The 18,779-nt window shown below is 39.0% G+C and overlaps 2 protein-coding genes across 2 annotated transcripts; both read right to left on the reverse strand.

Annotated features, from left to right (window-relative positions):
• Positions 1 to 3,445: 3,445 nt before the first annotated feature.
• On the reverse strand, positions 3,446 to 7,273 carry LOC139205275 (BOS complex subunit TMEM147). The gene is made up of 8 exons (XM_070835440.1): positions 7,222 to 7,273; positions 6,535 to 6,637; positions 5,974 to 6,043; positions 5,733 to 5,798; positions 5,462 to 5,598; positions 5,279 to 5,363; positions 4,800 to 4,921; positions 3,446 to 4,218 (listed from the first exon to the last, which is right to left on the reverse strand). The coding sequence occupies exons 2-8, from the start codon at positions 6,609 to 6,611 to the stop codon at positions 4,098 to 4,100; spliced, it is 678 nt and encodes a 225-aa protein (XP_070691541.1). The 5' UTR covers positions 6,612 to 6,637; positions 7,222 to 7,273; the 3' UTR covers positions 3,446 to 4,097.
• A 6,356-nt stretch (positions 7,274 to 13,629) lies between these two features.
• Positions 13,630 to 17,789, reverse strand: LOC139205767 (uncharacterized). The gene is made up of 6 exons (XM_070836076.1): positions 17,574 to 17,789; positions 16,780 to 16,918; positions 15,441 to 15,658; positions 14,453 to 14,600; positions 14,169 to 14,291; positions 13,630 to 14,073 (listed from the first exon to the last, which is right to left on the reverse strand). The coding sequence occupies exons 2-6, from the start codon at positions 16,877 to 16,879 to the stop codon at positions 14,024 to 14,026; spliced, it is 639 nt and encodes a 212-aa protein (XP_070692177.1). The 5' UTR covers positions 16,880 to 16,918; positions 17,574 to 17,789; the 3' UTR covers positions 13,630 to 14,023.
• Between the last annotated feature and the right edge of the window lie 990 nt (positions 17,790 to 18,779).

The following is an 18,779-nucleotide window of genomic DNA, read 5'->3' on the forward strand; positions in this document are numbered from 1 at the left end:
CATACTGTAGTTAAACGTCTGTGTGTGTGTGTGTGTGTGTGTAAGTGATAATACAATAATTTGACAGCAGATAGATATATGGAGTATCAACTGGTGATGACAATGCAGAGATAATATTCACAGCAGCTTATTCACTCCCTTCAACATTGTCACACTAACATGCATGGATTTAAATTCAGCGATTACTTAAAATAATTTTATGGAATTAATCTTCCCACAATATGCGACTATGATCGAGATCATATGTGTAATTACCTCAAAGTGACTCTTAAGGGCTCTTTGGCCACACTCTGTCTGTGCCTTGTTGCTGGTTTCTATCTGCAGAAAGCACCAGTTGCCTGTAACATTGTTTATGAGAGGTTAAATAAAGGTCACCTTGTTCCATTTCAATGTGACGTCACTGATAGAATTAGAAGAGCCGGGAAATATATAGAGAGAGGATACCCAATGTGGTATGTCAGTATATACATATATATATATATATATATATATATATATATATATATATATATATATATATATATATGTGTGTGTGTGTAAGATCTGGGATGTTTCTATTTGTATTTTGTCTATTTTCATTACAGAGAAACTCAGAGTGCTTTAACCATCAAGCATATCAAAAAAAGAAAGACGATAAAGAAAACAACATACATTTATACACACAATACCAACACCCCCACACACTACACTGTTCATAGGCCTGAGAGAAACACGAAGGTTTTAAGTTTAATTTAAAATGTAGATATGTTTTTTATAGATCGCAGCTCATTAGGCACAAGGTAACTAAAATCCCCTTTCCCAGCTCCTGAGATTATTCTGCGAGCCGCAGTGTGAAGACCTGAGAGGTCTGATGGGGGTGTAGTCAATGAGCAGTAACACATCATCTCATCCCCACTACTGCAGGACAACACTGTTACATACAACAGTTTTTAATAATTGGGCTAAAAGCCTGCTAGTCCTGACATTTTTATTGTAAAACCTTAACTATAGAAGTAATACAATATATACATGGATCATATTAAAATGACAGCCGTTAAAGAAAGTTCAACACTCAACAATGAGATTAAAACTGGTTTAAAATGTAACTTAATGATGATAACATATAATATGATATAAAATGATGATATAGAATAAAAGATCATGTTACACAGCAGGATAACACCTACACGTGTGGTAGACTTGTAAATGTCAGTAGTCTTTTTTTTTAACTAACTAATCTTGCTTTTGTCTTCTTTTTTTTTTAATGTAGATATACAGAGGAAACACGAGAGACGTCATATGGCTGCGCCTGTTAAGACTCACATGTAGGATCAGGTCGATGCTGCAGTGCATAAAACATCTTTTTGTGTCCTTGGTCCAACAAGGAAAATAGAGGTTAGCTGTAGGTCGGTTAAAAAGATTCTAAAAGTTGTAAAATCCATTGACGGCTAACTCAGTATGATCATTTTGTTAAAGTTTAACTTGAATTGTAATGGTTTAACTCATGTTTCCTCAGGTACTGATAGGTGTAGCAAGTTAAACTGATTCATTATCAGTGAAAGGTCATCTTGAGAACACACTGAACAAAGTAGGCTATCAGTGGACACACACACACACACACACACACACACAGCGACACATGCGTCTCTGTAATGCATCTCTGTTATGGTGGTATTCAGGATGTTTGTCCATAAACAGTAAAACTAAAGGTCTAAGAACAGGTTGGCTTACGTAGCAGTGAGTCCGATGCAGTCAGTCAGCAGATTAGAGAGCTTCACTTAGACCTGAAAAGATGTGTGGAAATTAGATTAACATGTAGGTAAGAGATAATCATTCTGAATATCTGCTTGTTTGCAAAGTCCTATTTGAAAAGTCACGAATGTAGAGCCACTGTAGAGACAGTTCGTGATTGGTCCTCACATGAAAAGAGAGTATTCATGTAAGAGTGCATTCAGACGGGGTTACCAGATAGGAATTCTTACCTAATCAGAGCTAAGAAATGATGACCTGACTCGGTCCTGCTGTTAATACACTTCACTATTGTCTCATTTGATCCTTTGTCATGCAAACACTATATGTAGCCTCACACTTTGTCTGTTGTGGAGAACAAGAAGAAATCAGACACCAGATAATGACAGAAACCTATCGTGGAATGAACTGAGGTGTTGCTGAGCAGCTGAGTCAACACGTTGCTCCACACCGCCTCTGCTGTATCAACTAAAAGTCGAAGCGGAGCTCTCTCCTGCTGATTGCCTTGTGTGTGTTTCTGTGTGTGTGTGTTTTGCTGGCCGTCCATTCTGCTCTATCAGGTGTCACAACACAAACTCAGGGGGAATGAAGACCACAGTCAAAATCAGCTAGTTGCCAGTTGCCACATAAACTCTTGGTTAAAGTCAATGAACCAAGAGTTTATGTGGACCAAACTGTGTCTCATTTGTCATTGCTTTGATCATGTGGGACTGTGTGTTTCTTTAACAAGGCCATGTGAGCAATGTTTGTTTGAGGAGTAGAGTAGCATTATCCCAGTGATTCTGGTAACACAACAGGGGGAGTGAGCAAGACCACAGGTTTGTTGTACGGTGTCCTTGAGTGCCTTGAAAGGCGCCTATAAATAAAATGTATTATTATTATTATTATTAAGTGACAAATTAGCAGGATTTGGGATTAGAAATGCTACAAGAATATGTTTCAGGTCATTTTGCAGTAAGGACGAACAGGGGAAAAAGGTATATGTCACTTTTTGCTTTGTTCCATCAATAAAACAACATGAAGACAGGAAGGATAAAGGACAGCCACACCCACTGTGAAGGTCTTACGCTGACATATTAGGAGTTCACCAGCAGGGGGAAGCAGGAGACGTTGTGATCATGTGGTCACAAGTGCATAACTACTCCGTGTCTGTCTGCTTTTAGCTTTCACAGGGTGCAGCACACTACAGTAAATGCAGCTAGTCAACCTATTAAGTGGCTAAACCAAAGACACAAAGAGCAAACTTTTAATCATGTAACCCCGAACAGAAGCAGCACCAGTATGAAATCATGACAAGGCAGCAGCACTATGTCGATGATAATGAGGACACTCAGGTTTTAGAAAAGAGGAGATAAAGAAATGTGTTGAATTAAAGCAAGCCAGCGTTTCTATATTGTCAAGTATAGTAAACATTTAAAACTTAAAACTGTGCATGGATAAATGTTAAATATTTAATGCATTTGACACAAAGTTTGTCATGTCAGTGCAGATAAAGAGTCATTTAGACAGAACATTTTGTGACATAAGCATGTAAAAGATAAAAAGTTAAATAAAAAGTTAAAGATGAATTTCTGAAATATGAATCAATTCATTCAATTAAACATGATATAATCTGATCAATCAAACCTGTGAGAGCAGGATAAGACAAAAAGACATTTATTACTTTAATATCAAATGCTTATAATTCAACATAGAGTCGTCATAATGCTGAGTGGAGTAGATTCATACCAAGGACTGCATTCAGTTTTTAATTAAACTTTACATTTTTAGTACAATTTCTTCAGTAATTAGAAAAACCCTACTACAGTCCTGTTTTAACTACTTCTAATATTTCTGTGTTTATAAATAAATTGACAAATTTGTGGCCACACAATGAACTATCACTGTCATTCATCTGTTATAAATTCACTTTACTATTTAATCTATGTTTTTACGCTGGTTCATCGGACAACACATAAAAAAGAACTTAGTTATTTATGAAGTCTCAGTTCATTTGTGGTCGTTCTGATACAAAATTCACCCTTAAACAAAACCAACAGCTCAGGTAAGCCAATCATATACGAAGCCTCCTGGTGCCACAACTCCTCCTGCAGCTTTAACTGGTCCACTGACTTCTCCCTGACTGCATGTTTTCCATCAGAGGTCCGCACAGACTGATCAAAACTAACTGGAAGGACTGGTCAGCTTACCAGTTGGCAGCCTGTAAGCTAACCTGTCTTGTACATCCAACCAGTCCATCTACCCAACATCAACAAATATTTTTCAGCAGACTGAAATAGTATCAGGAGTCAGCTTCTGATTCATGACAACCCCGTCCAACGTGGACCAGAATGACTGTTGAGGGCTCATCTCAGGGTGCTGAGGTTTGCTTAGTTGCTGTGGACCAGAGTGACGAAGAGGAACAATGAGCAGAGAGAGATGGCACCAGTCAGCACGGCTTTCACCAGCAGCACCGTCCAACTGCCCAGCAGGAAGACGTGGACGAACAACCTGAAGACACAACGGAGACAAACACAGTGTAAGTTACAGCGTTAAAGAACAAAAAAAGCACATTGGTAACGCTGAAACCATCAACCAGAGCAGGCTTTTAAAAGAGTTTCAAAATTCTTCCAGATAAATAAACCACATAAGTAAACAGGCATGCATTTAGTGGCAGCATTCAGTTTATAACCTCTGGTCAACTCCAGCCATCACACAAACATTGTTGCTGTTAATTAGCGCCATCCTGTGGTTTACAAAGTAAAATGAAAACCGTGGTTGAATTTTCCTTCAAAACAAAAAGTAATAGTAATAGAAATACACATGTTCAGTAGAAAATTGATTCCACTTTCATCTCTGTCCATTACGTATAGAGCTAAAGCCAGGATGTGCTTGGCCTAGCTTAGCATAAAGACTTAAAATAAAATAAAGACTTAAAAAAATACTTAATTTTCATCAATAACAGCAGTGTCATATCCGTGAAGATCAAGACACAATGTTATTCTGTCTTTCTTTCTATACTGTGTGTGGTTTGTCTGAAGGAGTGTTTATGTTTGTGTTGAGAACAAAGTGTCAAATCTTGTCAGACTTACTCCATTAAGAAGGCCTTGTAGACACAGAGAGCCAGCAGCACAGTAACAGGAAGCCTGAAGCTCTTAGGAAGGTCGTAGCGTGTGAACATCCACACCACTGCTGCCATGGCAATATAATGGACCTATAAACACACAGAGGGAACGACTGGCTTTAGGTCCCATCACATAAACATCATTAGACCCATGGATAGACAGAAATCCATGTATATCTAAACACAAAGTACAAAGAACACATTATTTCCTGTCACCATTGATGTCAACAAAGTGAGTGAATGTGGGAAAAAAAACATCAGAAGAAAATTTAAAATATAACCACAGCACATTTTTAATACAGGAGGTCAAAGGAGGTGACATGGGAGGATGAAAAGGAAAGGAGAGGTTGGCATAAAAGAAAAGAGCGAAGGTCACGGACAGAAGACTTTAAATACAGGAGCCCACAGAGTAGAGTAGAGAGGAAGCAGAATAGGACCGCTACTCACCAAACTAATGTTGGAGTCAAAGCTCATCTGGATGTATTTCCAGTCAAACTCAATCCCTCTGGCTCCCACCCACAGAGGAAGACACCTAAAGAGCCACAACGCAACACAACCAGTGAGATTCAGTGTTCACAGACTATAATCTGACAAAGTGAAGCTAATGGTTCTTTGTGTGTTACTGCTTACCTGGACATCACAAGTTCTGCTGTTGCCCAGCCCATCGCAGCCACCATGATCTTGTACTCTCCTTTACCAGCATTACGAGACATCACAAGATGGAGGCCCAACAGATCTGCAAGGTCCACTGTTGCCTTCATGAATTCCTGGAAAACAAACACAAGCTAGTATTCAATCTGCTTTCATTGTTTTTGAACTTGTGATAGTTAACAAAATCTGAGAAAGTGTAAGAAAATGTCCCTTTCTGATGGTGTGATTATGATGAAGTTTAAACACTCACCCCTACAAAGTCATAAACTCCAGCTCCTCCTTCCCATGTGGGAAAGAATGTGGCTAAGAACAGCATCTGAAACGCAGACACATCAGTGAATCCTGATTACAGACTCTAAAACACAAGGAAGCTAATGACATCATAGTTTGTGCCTTTTTCTGCACTCTTTGCTGCAGGATTTCACGTATTGTAATCTCAGCACTTTAGCCTCAAAAGGAACGATTGTTTAACCACCAAAAAGCTCACTCACCTTACAGAGCTGGACAAAGAGGTAGGTTGCTCCAGCCTGGACACATCTCCAGAAGGCATTGTACTCGGAACTAAAGAGTGAACACACAAACAGAGTTACTGTAGATGGAAGGACTGTAAAATAAGGAAAGAACACTTTATGTCAAGTAATTATGAAAAATGGTAGTCCATACAGAAACTGGCAATTGGGAATGTAATGATTTAAGACCTGAGTGTGATAATACTGACAGAAAAAAAGTAATGTTGCTAAACTCAGAAGCACACTTCACAGTACTAAGAAGATTATGTGGACCCCCATCCAAACCTCTGCGGTTATTAAGAAGATTACTAACGTAGTCTCTGAGCATATGTTGCTACGACAAAGGAATACACTAGAAACCATGTAATAATGATTTACCATGACAGTAAATTTCCACCGTGGCACAGCACAGTAGTTTACTTTCAATACTTTATTCCAATCAGGCTTTACTTTTCATGACTGGGCTGATGGCAATCGTAGAGTATATTATCATGTCTTATTCCCCACCCACAGTGCAGATCCCTGATCCAGGCAGACACTTACAGGCCGCTGCACTTGTATGTTATGAAGTAAGGGAAATACGCCAGGGCAAAGCAGTTCCCAAAGTGAAACAGTGTCATGATGTCTGGTCACAAAATTCAGCTCCCTGGAGAGAAACAGAGATAGAGAGGAGAGGACTTCTGACAAACCTGGACACACTTTATCACATTTTTAATACCAGGGAGGCCAAGAGGACACCTTCAAATGTACTCTTTATATATACAATAGGCTGAAAACCATCGCTCCTAATTTGCTAAAGGGATGTAGCATTGAGTTTGCACACTGAACAATTATCTACAGTGTTGACTTGACTTTAAATGCTTATTTCTCCTCAATGACAACTGTACTTTGCACTAGACAGTCATTAACAGGCTGGGATGATGCTACACTGCCACCTGCACCGCTTCACACTGGAGCTACATTGGTACAAACAGGCTAAAGTCTTGTTTAATGCATTTACAAAGCCATATGTAACAGTGATATCAGTGAGGAAATAAATAATCTGTGCATTAGCTAGCTAAGCTAAACTAAGCTAAGCTACAATCCCGTCACCGGTGTAGACACGTACGGCTCTTCGTAACGTTAACAAGACCTGAGGACTTTTTCTCTCTGTCCAGTTGAACCATGAAGCTCTATTTAACGGAGTTATTATTTAAATCACACAGCAGCAGCTGTAAACTTGAGTCTTACTGTGTTTGAAGAGCTGAGGAGAGGCAGACTGTCCTGCTGCTGTCGCGTTGAACGCCGAACGGAAGTTATCTTGGTTCAACCTGGAAATGCCTCCGACAATATCACCGGTGGGAACAAATAATATGTTCCACCAGATGTTCGCCTCTGTGTCAAATTACCTTATCATATCTGTCTGTGTATAGGATGAGGCGTGAGTGAGTTGTTTTCATTTTACATTCTGGTCACCATTTTCAAAAACCACCTTCATTATTTTATGTTCTCAGAAAGCAAACCCTAAACACAAGCAGGCAGGCACACACGAACATTAAATAGTAATGTATATGTTAAGCTTTGAAACCCACACCAGAATAATGCCATAATTATATAAGAAAAGACAAAAACGAATTTAAATGCTGTCTAAGTAATAAATATAAAAGGGGATGTAAAGTTAACTGTGATGGATTAGCTTCAAATGTAGCAGAGGATTTGATAATTATACCATATAGGCCTGTGGAAATAAAGTGAATCTTGAAATCAACATAAAAAAGTAGTGGTCAAAATAATATTAACTGTAAAACTTATCTTTAAGATAAAGATAAACAGTCCTTTAAGTGAGAGTAAGAGTAAGAAAAACAGCATCCATTTTAATTTAAGAATGTTACTAGAATTAAAATGTATGTAAAAACTTAATGTACCTACATGTTATTTGACTCTGAATAGTAAAAATAAGGAGTTTATTAGTAGTTACAGAGGATTAAAGTTTTAAAAGTATGCATTTTCACATATTTTTGCTTTGTTATATACTTTTAGGTTGCTGAAATGAAATAGCTCAAATGTCTGATGATAACCTTTATATCTCTGATGGCCATAAAGAAAGGAGACAAAGACACAGTTGCACAACAGAAAGTCCTTAATAATCATCTTAATTAATGGAGCAGTTGTTTTATCCTAATTTTGGTTGCTATAAGCTAGCTGCAACTGCACTACTCATACGTTACTCTAACATCTAGATTTTAAGCAAATTTTGAAAAGAATAATAAAAATGTGAAGCAGTAGTTGTGATTTAATTTACAGCATTTAGGGGCTTAGGGACAGTAGCTGAAGGAATCCAGCTGGAGCAAGTAACGATTTCATGTTAATAATGAGTTTAAACATCAAGCAGGATCATTTTAGAGTATTCATCTCTCTATGACAAGTCTTGGCCATTTGAACTTCTACAGTACAGATTACACAAGCATAATAATGTGTGAATTGTCACACAAAAGGAGACAAAACATCTCTTTGATGAAGGTAAAAGAGAATAAATGACACCTTCATTCCCCCTCTGTGGTTATATTATCTCTCACTCTTTAGCTAAATTAAATAATTAAAAGTAATCTTCTGTTTTTCTTCTTCTAACATCTAACATTATCACTATCGGATATAGGACTGTATGGCAGAGAGAGCTAGATGCTAGCCTTGCATGTAAGTATAATGTCTGTAGCAGATGAAGTTTCTTTTTTCTGAGCAGTCCCTGGTGATCCAGTCGTTTGTGTCGGATTTTGAGAGGGTTCCACAGTGTTTCCCCTGAGACGGACAGTCTGGCAGCCTCTTCTGGTCTTGCAGCTTCACACCGTTCACCCACAACCACTGTCCTTCCAGGAAGCGCAGGCCTGTCCAGACCTGAGACACACAAGGCAAGCTTTGAGTGTTTTATCTGTGTCTGCTCACACTTTGCTCACACTTTCATTCACCTCATTGCTTAGTTTAGGAGGTTGCTGTCTGATGAAGCTCAGAGATACTGGTTTGTAAACAATAAGGTTTTCTGGAGTCTATTTGGCTTATCAACACATGTAGTGGTATTCATGTCTATTGGACAATGTTTTCTTAAATACAACAGTTATGATCTTATCATTTTTGGGAGAAGCAAAATTTGAATCGAAGAGAAGAAATACTTGATGGTTTTATTTCTGAACTACTATGAGAACTATGAGAGAAGTGAACATCACCCCTTTGTTAAACTGGTCACAACATGTAACCTGTGACAAAGGGTGCTGGGGATTCATCGGTTCACTTCAAAGGCTCAAAGTTAGAAATCTTTTTAATGACTAAATTTCAAGACAAGTGTACAGAGAATTTTTTTTTGACTAATGTGTAAATCCCTCCACCCACTCTCAGACCTCATCGGTTGTGGCTCTGTAGATCTTGTCTCTGACATAGCTGTAGTCAAGCCGGTCCAGACTCAGCAGGTAGTACTTGCAGGGCTCCAAAAAGTCAGCACACGGGGTTTCCATGTCCCAGCAGTGCCTCAGGGCGTCCTCCCACGTCTTGTTCTCATTCACCAGCACCAGGTTGTCATCATAGCAGCAAGGCCGAAGCTTTTGGGAGCACACATTACTGTAATACTGTTCAGTGATGGGATCAAAAGAGGCACAGTCTGCGTTGAGTGGCTGTTGTGGTGCCCAGTTTCTGTAGTTAGATGGCTGACCCCCGATCCAGCTCCAAGTCTCACCAGCCTCTCGGTACAGTCCAATCCAGCCACCTCTGTCTAATGTATCATTACTGGTGATGGTGGCTAGTTCACTTTTCCTGTCCTGACAGTACTGAGAGGCATCATACCAGTTCAGGAATAGTTCATGATGTTCAAGGTTGTCCTCTGTTGAGCAGTAAAAACTATGTTCAGATGAACATCTAGCACTGTACCACCGCTGATCCTCGTCCACAAGTGCACAGTGACCGCTCTGCTGTCCGTCGGCCCAGTATCTGCTCTGTGAGATACTGTATGCTGAGAGCCCTTCTCCAGTTCTGAAACAAACAAATGATATCTTGCTCAGCAGCTGCATCTCACCTCATTTATATTTCAACATGTTGAAATCAGCATATAGATAATTTCAAACAGGGTACTCACTTTACGTTTATCCACTTCCAGAGTGAATCATCCTGAGGGTCTCTGACCAGACCGATCCAGATTTGACTGACGTTAATTTCCTTCAAGAAAGTTGTCAGTAATAAGTTCTTCCCGGTCAACCCATGAATCAAGTCAATGTAGTTCTTCTGGCAGTGAAGTCTGGCCTCTGTCCAGGTCATTGTCTTAAATGAACAGTAACTCATTCTTTGTATGATTGATGCCTCTAAGCAAAGAGCAGCGATGAACAGGAAGGAGAGTGTGAGCTCAAGGCTGCTCTTGTTCCCCATGACTGGTCCTGTCTTCACATCAAATCAAATATTTGTCTGTTTTCAGAGCCTTTATTATCCAGGTCAGTGGCTGGTGAAGAGCTATCACTCTGCTCTTATAGCAGTTACATACCTGGTCACTCCCACATAGACACACCTCAGCAGATCCAGCAGACCAGCATCACCTCTCCACACCAGATGGAGTTAGTCATGTCAGCAATGTTTTATTGTATCACTCTAGTCTCTTAAACTTATCTTTAAATTTGGGCTTATCTTTTAAATTCTCAAACTACTGGTCCATCTGAGGTCTTTTTTAAATGTTTTTAAATTTGATTTTAAGGATTATAATTTAAATGGTAAATGTTGCAATTAAGAATGCAGGAAAACTAGTAAAAATGCAAACTTGACCATACCAACTGATCAGAAGAGTAAAGAAGAGTAATGAGGGAACATGTTCATCATTTCCAAAAAGTTCAACATGCCCAACCTTCTTGTCTTATCTGACCCATCTTTTCTCCGTTTCCTTTCCATCCTCAGGACCCTCATCATCTCTTTGTATCATATTGTGTGGCCTTTGGTAATTTCAAATCCTCCACCTCCAATTCTATGGAGTGCCTCAAGGCTCAGTCCTTGGCCCTTTATCATTCTCCATTTATATGTAAGTACAACATCACTTTCCATTTGTATGCAGATGCCCCCCAGATCAATTGTTCAGTCTGCTTTTTGTAGCGTTTCTGTATTAAAAAAAAAAATGAACACAATGAACCATTGTGTTTTCTTGGCTTTGGTTTATTCTTCATGTCTGTGCATGGTGTACTTAAAAAAAACAAATGATGACAAAAAAACAAAGTGGACCCAAATCCTGTCATGCGTGGTTCAGTGAAAGGCTCTGTTCCTCTGTATCTGAAGGCTTAATTCAAATTTTATTCATTCAAAAGTGTCCAGTTTCCATGCTTGGACGGGGAAATCAGGCTGCAGGCAAATGACTGGATTTGAATCTTTTTAGTGAGGAGATGCTGAGGACCACATCCCTGCGCTGGACTCTGTCTACCTGACAACTCTGATCTTAGTTTCAGCCTGATGCTGTCCTTTCAAACTAAAGTGTCACTGTGATCTCTGTCCTAAAGCTGAAGACGCCTATAGAATGACAAAGAGCAAAGATGTGGACACAAAAAGTCCCATCGTCACTGTTGTGGAAAACACTAATATGCCTCTATTTGGAGGAGTGTTGAATAGTTCAAATATGTAGATGTGTCTTTCCATGACTTTATTCTTGCAAGAAGATTCAGAGTTCAACAGAGCAAACAATGGTCTGCAGAAGTGTGAATAACGAACTGTGAAACTCAACCAGTATTTATAGCAATACACAAACAAGTGTTGAAACGAGACAGTTGGGGGGCAAGGGGAAACTAGCTATACTGAGAATTAATGAACAGGACATGAAACAACCACATCAGGTGCAGTCAGTACATTTCGACAGAGACAACGTGACCATTGTCCCCCTAACAGTTAATTAAAAGGTCATACTTATAATTTTCCACTACAGTCACAACATTTCAACACTATTAAATAGTTCAGGTTTAAGTCTTCATGAATGTGACTTCTTTATATTTCAACCCATTTAAATTACATGTAAGAACTACTGAAATGTAAACAGACATGATTCCTTCTAAACTCAACCTGTGGTTCAATAACATTAAAGGAAATATTGCATTAGATGTTTAAAACAATCAGGCAGTTCAGCCAAAGACAGAAGTCTTATTATTTGTCGAATAAGTTATCAAACATGGTCACTATATAGAGTGACTATCAATACCATCAGTCATGATTTCCTTACAACTTAAAAATGCTTTAAAATGTCTTGGTGGTAAATGTTAAGTTAAATGTGTTAAAGGACAGATAAAAATAATTGATCATTGCCAGTGTTGATTCACCCTCACTGATGTAGTGTATTATAAAGAAACATGTAACATATACATTGTTTATTCAAAATTATTTCTGTTTAATTTCTGACGTTGTGTCCTCCATTTTAGTCAACATTTGTAATTGTGTAGAACACAGCAACACACATGACACGCACATGATAAAATCTGTGGACTGACATGCTGGTGTCAAGTGACTTCAGCTGACTTTAGATATAAATGTCATATTGTAATATTGATGATAGTGTATGCATTATGCGTTACATAAATCTGTGAAATGTGTTGTTGTGGATTATAGAGTGGGCCAGTGTGGCCACTGACACAGGGCCCCCCAAACCCCCCAGTGCTTACAATGTGAGGGCCACCAGACCCTAGTGTTTAAAACGTAAGGTGACCACAAGGGCCTTACTTCGCTCTGCGCCTAAAGGCTGAACTGACTGGGCCCTGCAACGCATGTACAGCATGAGGCCCCTCATTGCTTAAAGGCCTCCAAAAGACATGTGTCCAGGGGCACCACTGCAACATGATCTGGCCCTGGCTGTTTTTATTGCAGTATGTTCAATGAAACAGCAGGAGGCACTGCAGCTGAATCATTAAAAACAATTTCAAGGCTTTTCATGTTACTTCTGTTTTTAGGGGGAGTGACTTGACCAAGGCAGGATGAAGCAGAAGGGACTGTGTAACCACAGACAGTTAAGTATCAAGACAGCAACTATATAAAAAACCACATTGTCACTTTTAACGTATTACTTGATCCCCAAAAAGGAATTAGCAATTTCTTCATTAGAGTTTTCATAGAGTAATTAAAATATTGCAACATGTTTTGAAGGAAGCGGTAATTGTTGTTTTAGTGTTTGGTTTTAACAGAGGGCACTTATTTTGCAGTCACTCTGTGGTTTTGCAGCAACTGGCTTGTTATCTGTGGAGTGAGTGTTTCCCTCCAGTGGACAAACTGGGAAAGTGTACCTGACTTATCTGGCATTACCAAATCAGTGACAACCACCACTGAGTTTCTCACCTTCAGAGGTTACCACATAGCAAAATCAGACACTAAGTGTATACCATAAGGACAGTGCACATTGGTGTATGACCCTGCACATGTGGAGAAAAGGATGAGGCTTAATCTAATGGTTCCATACCTTTTTGTTTGATGTAGCCGCCCAGCCCTGTTAGATGAGCTCAAGTATATTTACCATCCTTGTGTCACGTCCCACATGTGTTTATTTTAAACTGAATGCTGTTTCAACCATTTATCCACTATTAACTGTTCAGACTTGTGAAGCAGTTTTCATGCACCCTCAACCACAGTCAACATAGTTCAGGTGTTAGAAGAGACTCAGCGTGTGGATATGTATTTTTCTTCATCAGATCATAATTTTTATTTTGTCAGATTAGTTAAGCTGCAGTATACTTTTTCCTTGTACCCCCTGGTGTACAAGTACCCCTGGATGGGAATCACTAGCATAATCATTCCTTTGATGGATTGTTTGAAGTGCTACATACTATTTTATATACTGTTAGGCTGCGAAGAATGTGTGCAAAGTCCTAATAGTGAGGGCAGAACAAGTAAGTGAAGATATCAGGGGTCAGACTGGATCCGGCCTCAAACATTTCAGACATCCTCTCCAGACTTGGGTTCAGTCCAGCTTTCACTTCACATAGATGGGTCAAAGGATCTAAAAATAAACACAGTTCTTTTCTGCTTGCAGCACATCAAAGCAACACATTCCTCTGCTTTCTGTCTCCTTTTAGTCCTTTGTCACTATTGTGGTCGTATCATCTTCTGTTTCTTTTCCCCCTGAGAACACAAAGACATGACTCATTGATTATCAGTTGTCACTTTGTAGTAAGAGTATTAAATATTACACCAGTGAAATGAAGCAGTGTGCTTACTGAAGCACTTCTGCAGGGTCTCAGATCTCTGCAGCGTGGTATACAATAAACCGAACACCAACAGGATGCCAAAGAAGCCCCCAATTGTACAGCCAATGAGAGTGGCATAGCTGGTGCCATTATCTAGGAGTGAAGACAACAGTACAGAGTGAGGGAGGAGAAAAAAATAAAGAAAGAAGTTAGGACAATAGTAAACAAGCTACATTTTGTGGGTATAAGGTTTAATATGAAATCTAATAAAGAGCAAGGAAGCACTACAATATGCAGAAAGACTGAGTCTTCACCATAAACATGTAGGACGGCAGCACGCGCATCAGGATTCTTTAACTGCCGGCATACGACTCTCGTGCCGTTGTCAGAGAAGGAAGTTCCCTTGAGGGTCCACACAGCCAGTGACTCTCCTTCCTTCATGTCACAACTTCCATAGAGAGCCTGAGAGAGAAGACAGGGAAGAAAGCATAAGAGTTTGAAAAAGAATATAAACATTGTGTGTGCTGTAGAAGCTCTAGCCAGCCTGCAGGACAAGCAGGTATAAATAATGGATGGATGGTGAGAGTGCTGTGTTAGAGCAGGAACAAATGGTGGTCACATTTATGCTTGAACACTTAAAACTACACCTAAACTAGACAATAATGAACTAGGACTAGATCATTTGGCAACACATGTGGTAGTGCTTTTTTTCAGTTTTTTTTTTTCTGCTTTATTGTGAGTTATAGTAGAGACAGACAGGGGAGAGAGAGGGTATGATGCAGCAAATGACACAGGCCAGATTCAAATGACATTGGAGGCAGCAAACACACTGAACTCACGATCGAATGTTGGTCTCTGCACTTTGTGAAATGTGTGTCTCCACTGTCTTTTGTGTTGATGCGCAGTTCATGCATCTGATATTTCTGTGAATTGCTTGTAGGTGGACATGCTGTCTGAATCCTGTGTTTCAAACTGGGCCTCGCCATGAACAATGAAAACTACTGCATGATTCTGAAGGAAAAGCCATTCAATGTTCCTTCTTCTCCTCGTGCTAAACCAAAAACCAAACCAGATCCCAAAAATATATTTAAAATAGCTTGTCGTTTAGCTGTTGTATAATGTGAAATCTTACAGTGAGTTATTTATTTCAAGTAATTTCAATTGTGAGAATTTTTCCGGTGTGATGATACGTTCAGAGTTCATTCACCAGCATGTCTGTTGTCTGATGTCTGATGTTGGTTACTTCCTCAGCTTTGTGTATGTGTAAGTGTGACAACAAGATTCAGGGGGCGACCACCTCACCTGGAGAATATCTTCCACGTGGCCGTACGGGCAGGTGAGGCTATAGTTGCCTTTACTCCCATAGAAGGTGAACGTGAGGTTCGGAGAAGCTGTGGGAACTCCACAGCGAAACACTGCAGGCTCTCCCACAGCCACCGTGACATCAGCTGGGCGTGTGTGGTAACTGAGAGCTGCAGGGTTCGGTGCTGTTGTGGTGTTGTCACTGGCAGTGTCCTGAGCTGTATCAGTGGTTGGGTGTTGATTGTATGTGGTTAAGAAATAGTGATAAGGAAGATAGAGCAAAGCATAAGTACAAAATACAACTAGATATATTTAAAGGTAAACATATTTAGTACCCGGTGTAAACCATGAGTCACTTTCCATTTGTTAAAACTGAACAAAAATGTGATTTTTAAAGAATAACCCTGATATTTTGAAAATTGTTTTTACATATTTTGGGTCCAAAAGTACTGGTGGGTCCAAAAATCTTTGGAATTGGTCCACTAGATCGCCTCAGCTGGCAGCTGGGAACAGGCTGCGAATGCAACCACACTTGCCAAGATACATCCACTATTGCTTGTTTTTGCCCCTGACAAGCTCAAGTTGTTATTCAAGGTATCTGACAACATTACAGAAAGGATCTGTACAGAAATAGATATTTAAGATCCTTTTTGTTTAACCAGAAACAGCTTTTATCTGTTCAAAGCCACCAGACTCCATTGACAAAAACAGTAATTTTGTCTTGCAAAACACTGGAGTTGCTAGTCTAGTTGCTGTGACTTTGGCTTTTTCAACACATTAGTTTGGGTCAGAACTAACTTTTTAAGACACCACAATCACACAATAACACTACAAACCTTGCCCTGAAGCATTACATTGCAACCAGTTTAGCCCGTTCATGGTTTCTGGCTGAGGTGATCTGCTGGACCAGTTCCAAAACGTTTTGGACTTACTGGTCATTTTGAACCCAAAATATGTAAAAACAATAGGGCCAAGTTTTAAAAATATAGGAGTTATCCTTTAACCTGTTACAAACAAATAACCTGTTTAACCTGTTACAATCATCAAAGATTTAAACATCTTTCCATCACTAGATAAACAGAAAGTTATGCAGTTGGATCATTTCTGAAATAATTGTGGAGCTATTGTTACGTGCAAAAACAGATCTCCACCTATCCTTGTTGCATGTTTTTTTTCCTCCAGTGCCTCCAATGCCGTCAAAAACATTTGAATATTCTAATGACTGGAAAAATCACTTTCCCGGAAAACGATTTTCTTGAAAGGGTGGGAAGGTTTGTGATACTGTTCTAGTGAAACTCTTACAGGCTATAAAATACTGAGCAGTTGATGTGTTTGTTACCTGTGGAGGGTGTGGTGATTTGGAGCAGAACCAACAAGAGCAAGCAGGAATGAGAAACCTTATTCTTCTTCCTCATCTCTCCTTTTTTCCTCTTCTCCATTATTTTCTTTCTTCCGTGTGTCTTATTCCATTGGTTGATCTGCAAATGTTTGGACAATGTAACTTAACTTTTCATACAACAATAAAGGAATGCAACACCTTAAATGGTACAACTCCTTGTGGCTCTTTTTTGTCCTTGAGATTAAAACAGCATGAGCCATAAAATGATACAATGATATAATATATCATGAACATATATATACTGTATATAAATGTAGATATATATCATAGATAAATCTGAAAATATTTCTTCACTTTCAAAAATCTCCTGATTCAAGGCCTCAGCCAAATAAATTAGAAATAAGTAATGTTGATACTTTTGTTTAGAGATCTTTTTATAGACTTTTATAGAGAAATGGCAAATCTAAACTTCAGACTTAATGGATTCAACAACAATATTAGCAAAAGGTTACAAGCACAAATCCATCGTATTTTATCTCCTCAAACAATTCTATGAAATTGCTTTTTTTAGTATATTTTATACACAATAATGATAAAGCTTACTTTTGTCACACTGTCATTTAGATTCCTCTTAATAGCAAAAAAAAGCATGCATCAACATTTTATATTCTTTTGTTACAGTTTTCTTGAATGCAGTTTTTTAAAATATGTATACCTATCATCCAGACTTACTTGTCCTCAAACCTGACAAGGTTTTTGTATATGAAAAATAAAGTAAAATGGAAAAAAGGTACCTTGAATTGTCAAGAAAACAATAAAAACTGGGAGATTCTTAACATTAACCGCGAAATTCCCCAGCAGGTCTGCAGGTAGCTTCCTTATTCGAAGATTATGAAGGTGATCTTTGGAAAGTAAATCCCATTTAGTGTCAGATATCCCTACAACCCTCTGTGCAGTCTGACATCTATCCGCTGCCTCAGTGTCTCAGTAAAAGGTGAAGAGGCAGTCAGTGTCTCCACATAATGCTGACTCTCTCTTCACCTCTCTTTGGTTCAATCCAGCTTCACGCTTGAGCTAGGAGGGAAGTTGAGAACGAAAAATGAAGACATCTTATCTTACTAGTTGTGTATTTGTGAAAAAGTGACAAACAGGTTGGGCAGGCCTGGCCAGAGCCAATAATGGCTGCTAGGAAAAACGTCTGCTAATGTGTGCAAGGTCTTTCTGCTGCCCCATTTACTTTCATTCTCTTTCTGTCACACACACACACACACAAACACACACACTCGTTTCTTAGAGAATGAGCTTTAAATATTTGGCTGACAAAATTTTACTTTCAAATAAGGTCTTTCTTTCTAAGGTTGACCTGCTGCGCAGCAGAAATGGCATCACTTTTCACCACAGACTCGCTCTTGCACTTGTTCCTGTTTGAATACACAATACACAACATTTAGGCTAAGACTAAGAGTCTACAGCCAGGTTTGCTACCTTAGTTTAACCCATTACCGTGATAACTTTTGCAAATTGACATTAAATACATTGGCTTTGCAGATATTTTGCAGGTTAGATGAAAAGCCAGTCACCAAAGTTGACAGAATACATGCTGTGAGGATCATGAATGTCTCAGTCCATCTAGTAGATTTCACATCATAATGTGGTGCTAAAAACACTTTTCTGGCTGTTTAGCATTGTGACCATATTTCACATTTAGTGGGATACTAAATTGGTGACACTATTGGAGAAACTTTGGTCTGGACAGACATGGATATAAACTATAACTGGACTAGTCAGCAGGGGCATAGAGCCTCAAGGGAGTAAAGTTAGCTTTAATGTTGATGGAGAAAATAGAAAGAAACAAATCATTTGGATTGCCAGGGAAGAAAGAAATACATTTTAGAGGGAAAGTGAAGAAGCATGGTGCAGTACATGAACGGATGCAAAACATAGGTACTCATTAACCATTTAATGCCTGAACCATGAAATAATTGCCAGAAATTTCACAT

Source organism: Pempheris klunzingeri, chromosome 8, assembly GCF_042242105.1.
Source record: "Pempheris klunzingeri isolate RE-2024b chromosome 8, fPemKlu1.hap1, whole genome shotgun sequence".
Taxonomy (NCBI): domain Eukaryota; kingdom Metazoa; phylum Chordata; class Actinopteri; order Acropomatiformes; family Pempheridae; genus Pempheris; species Pempheris klunzingeri.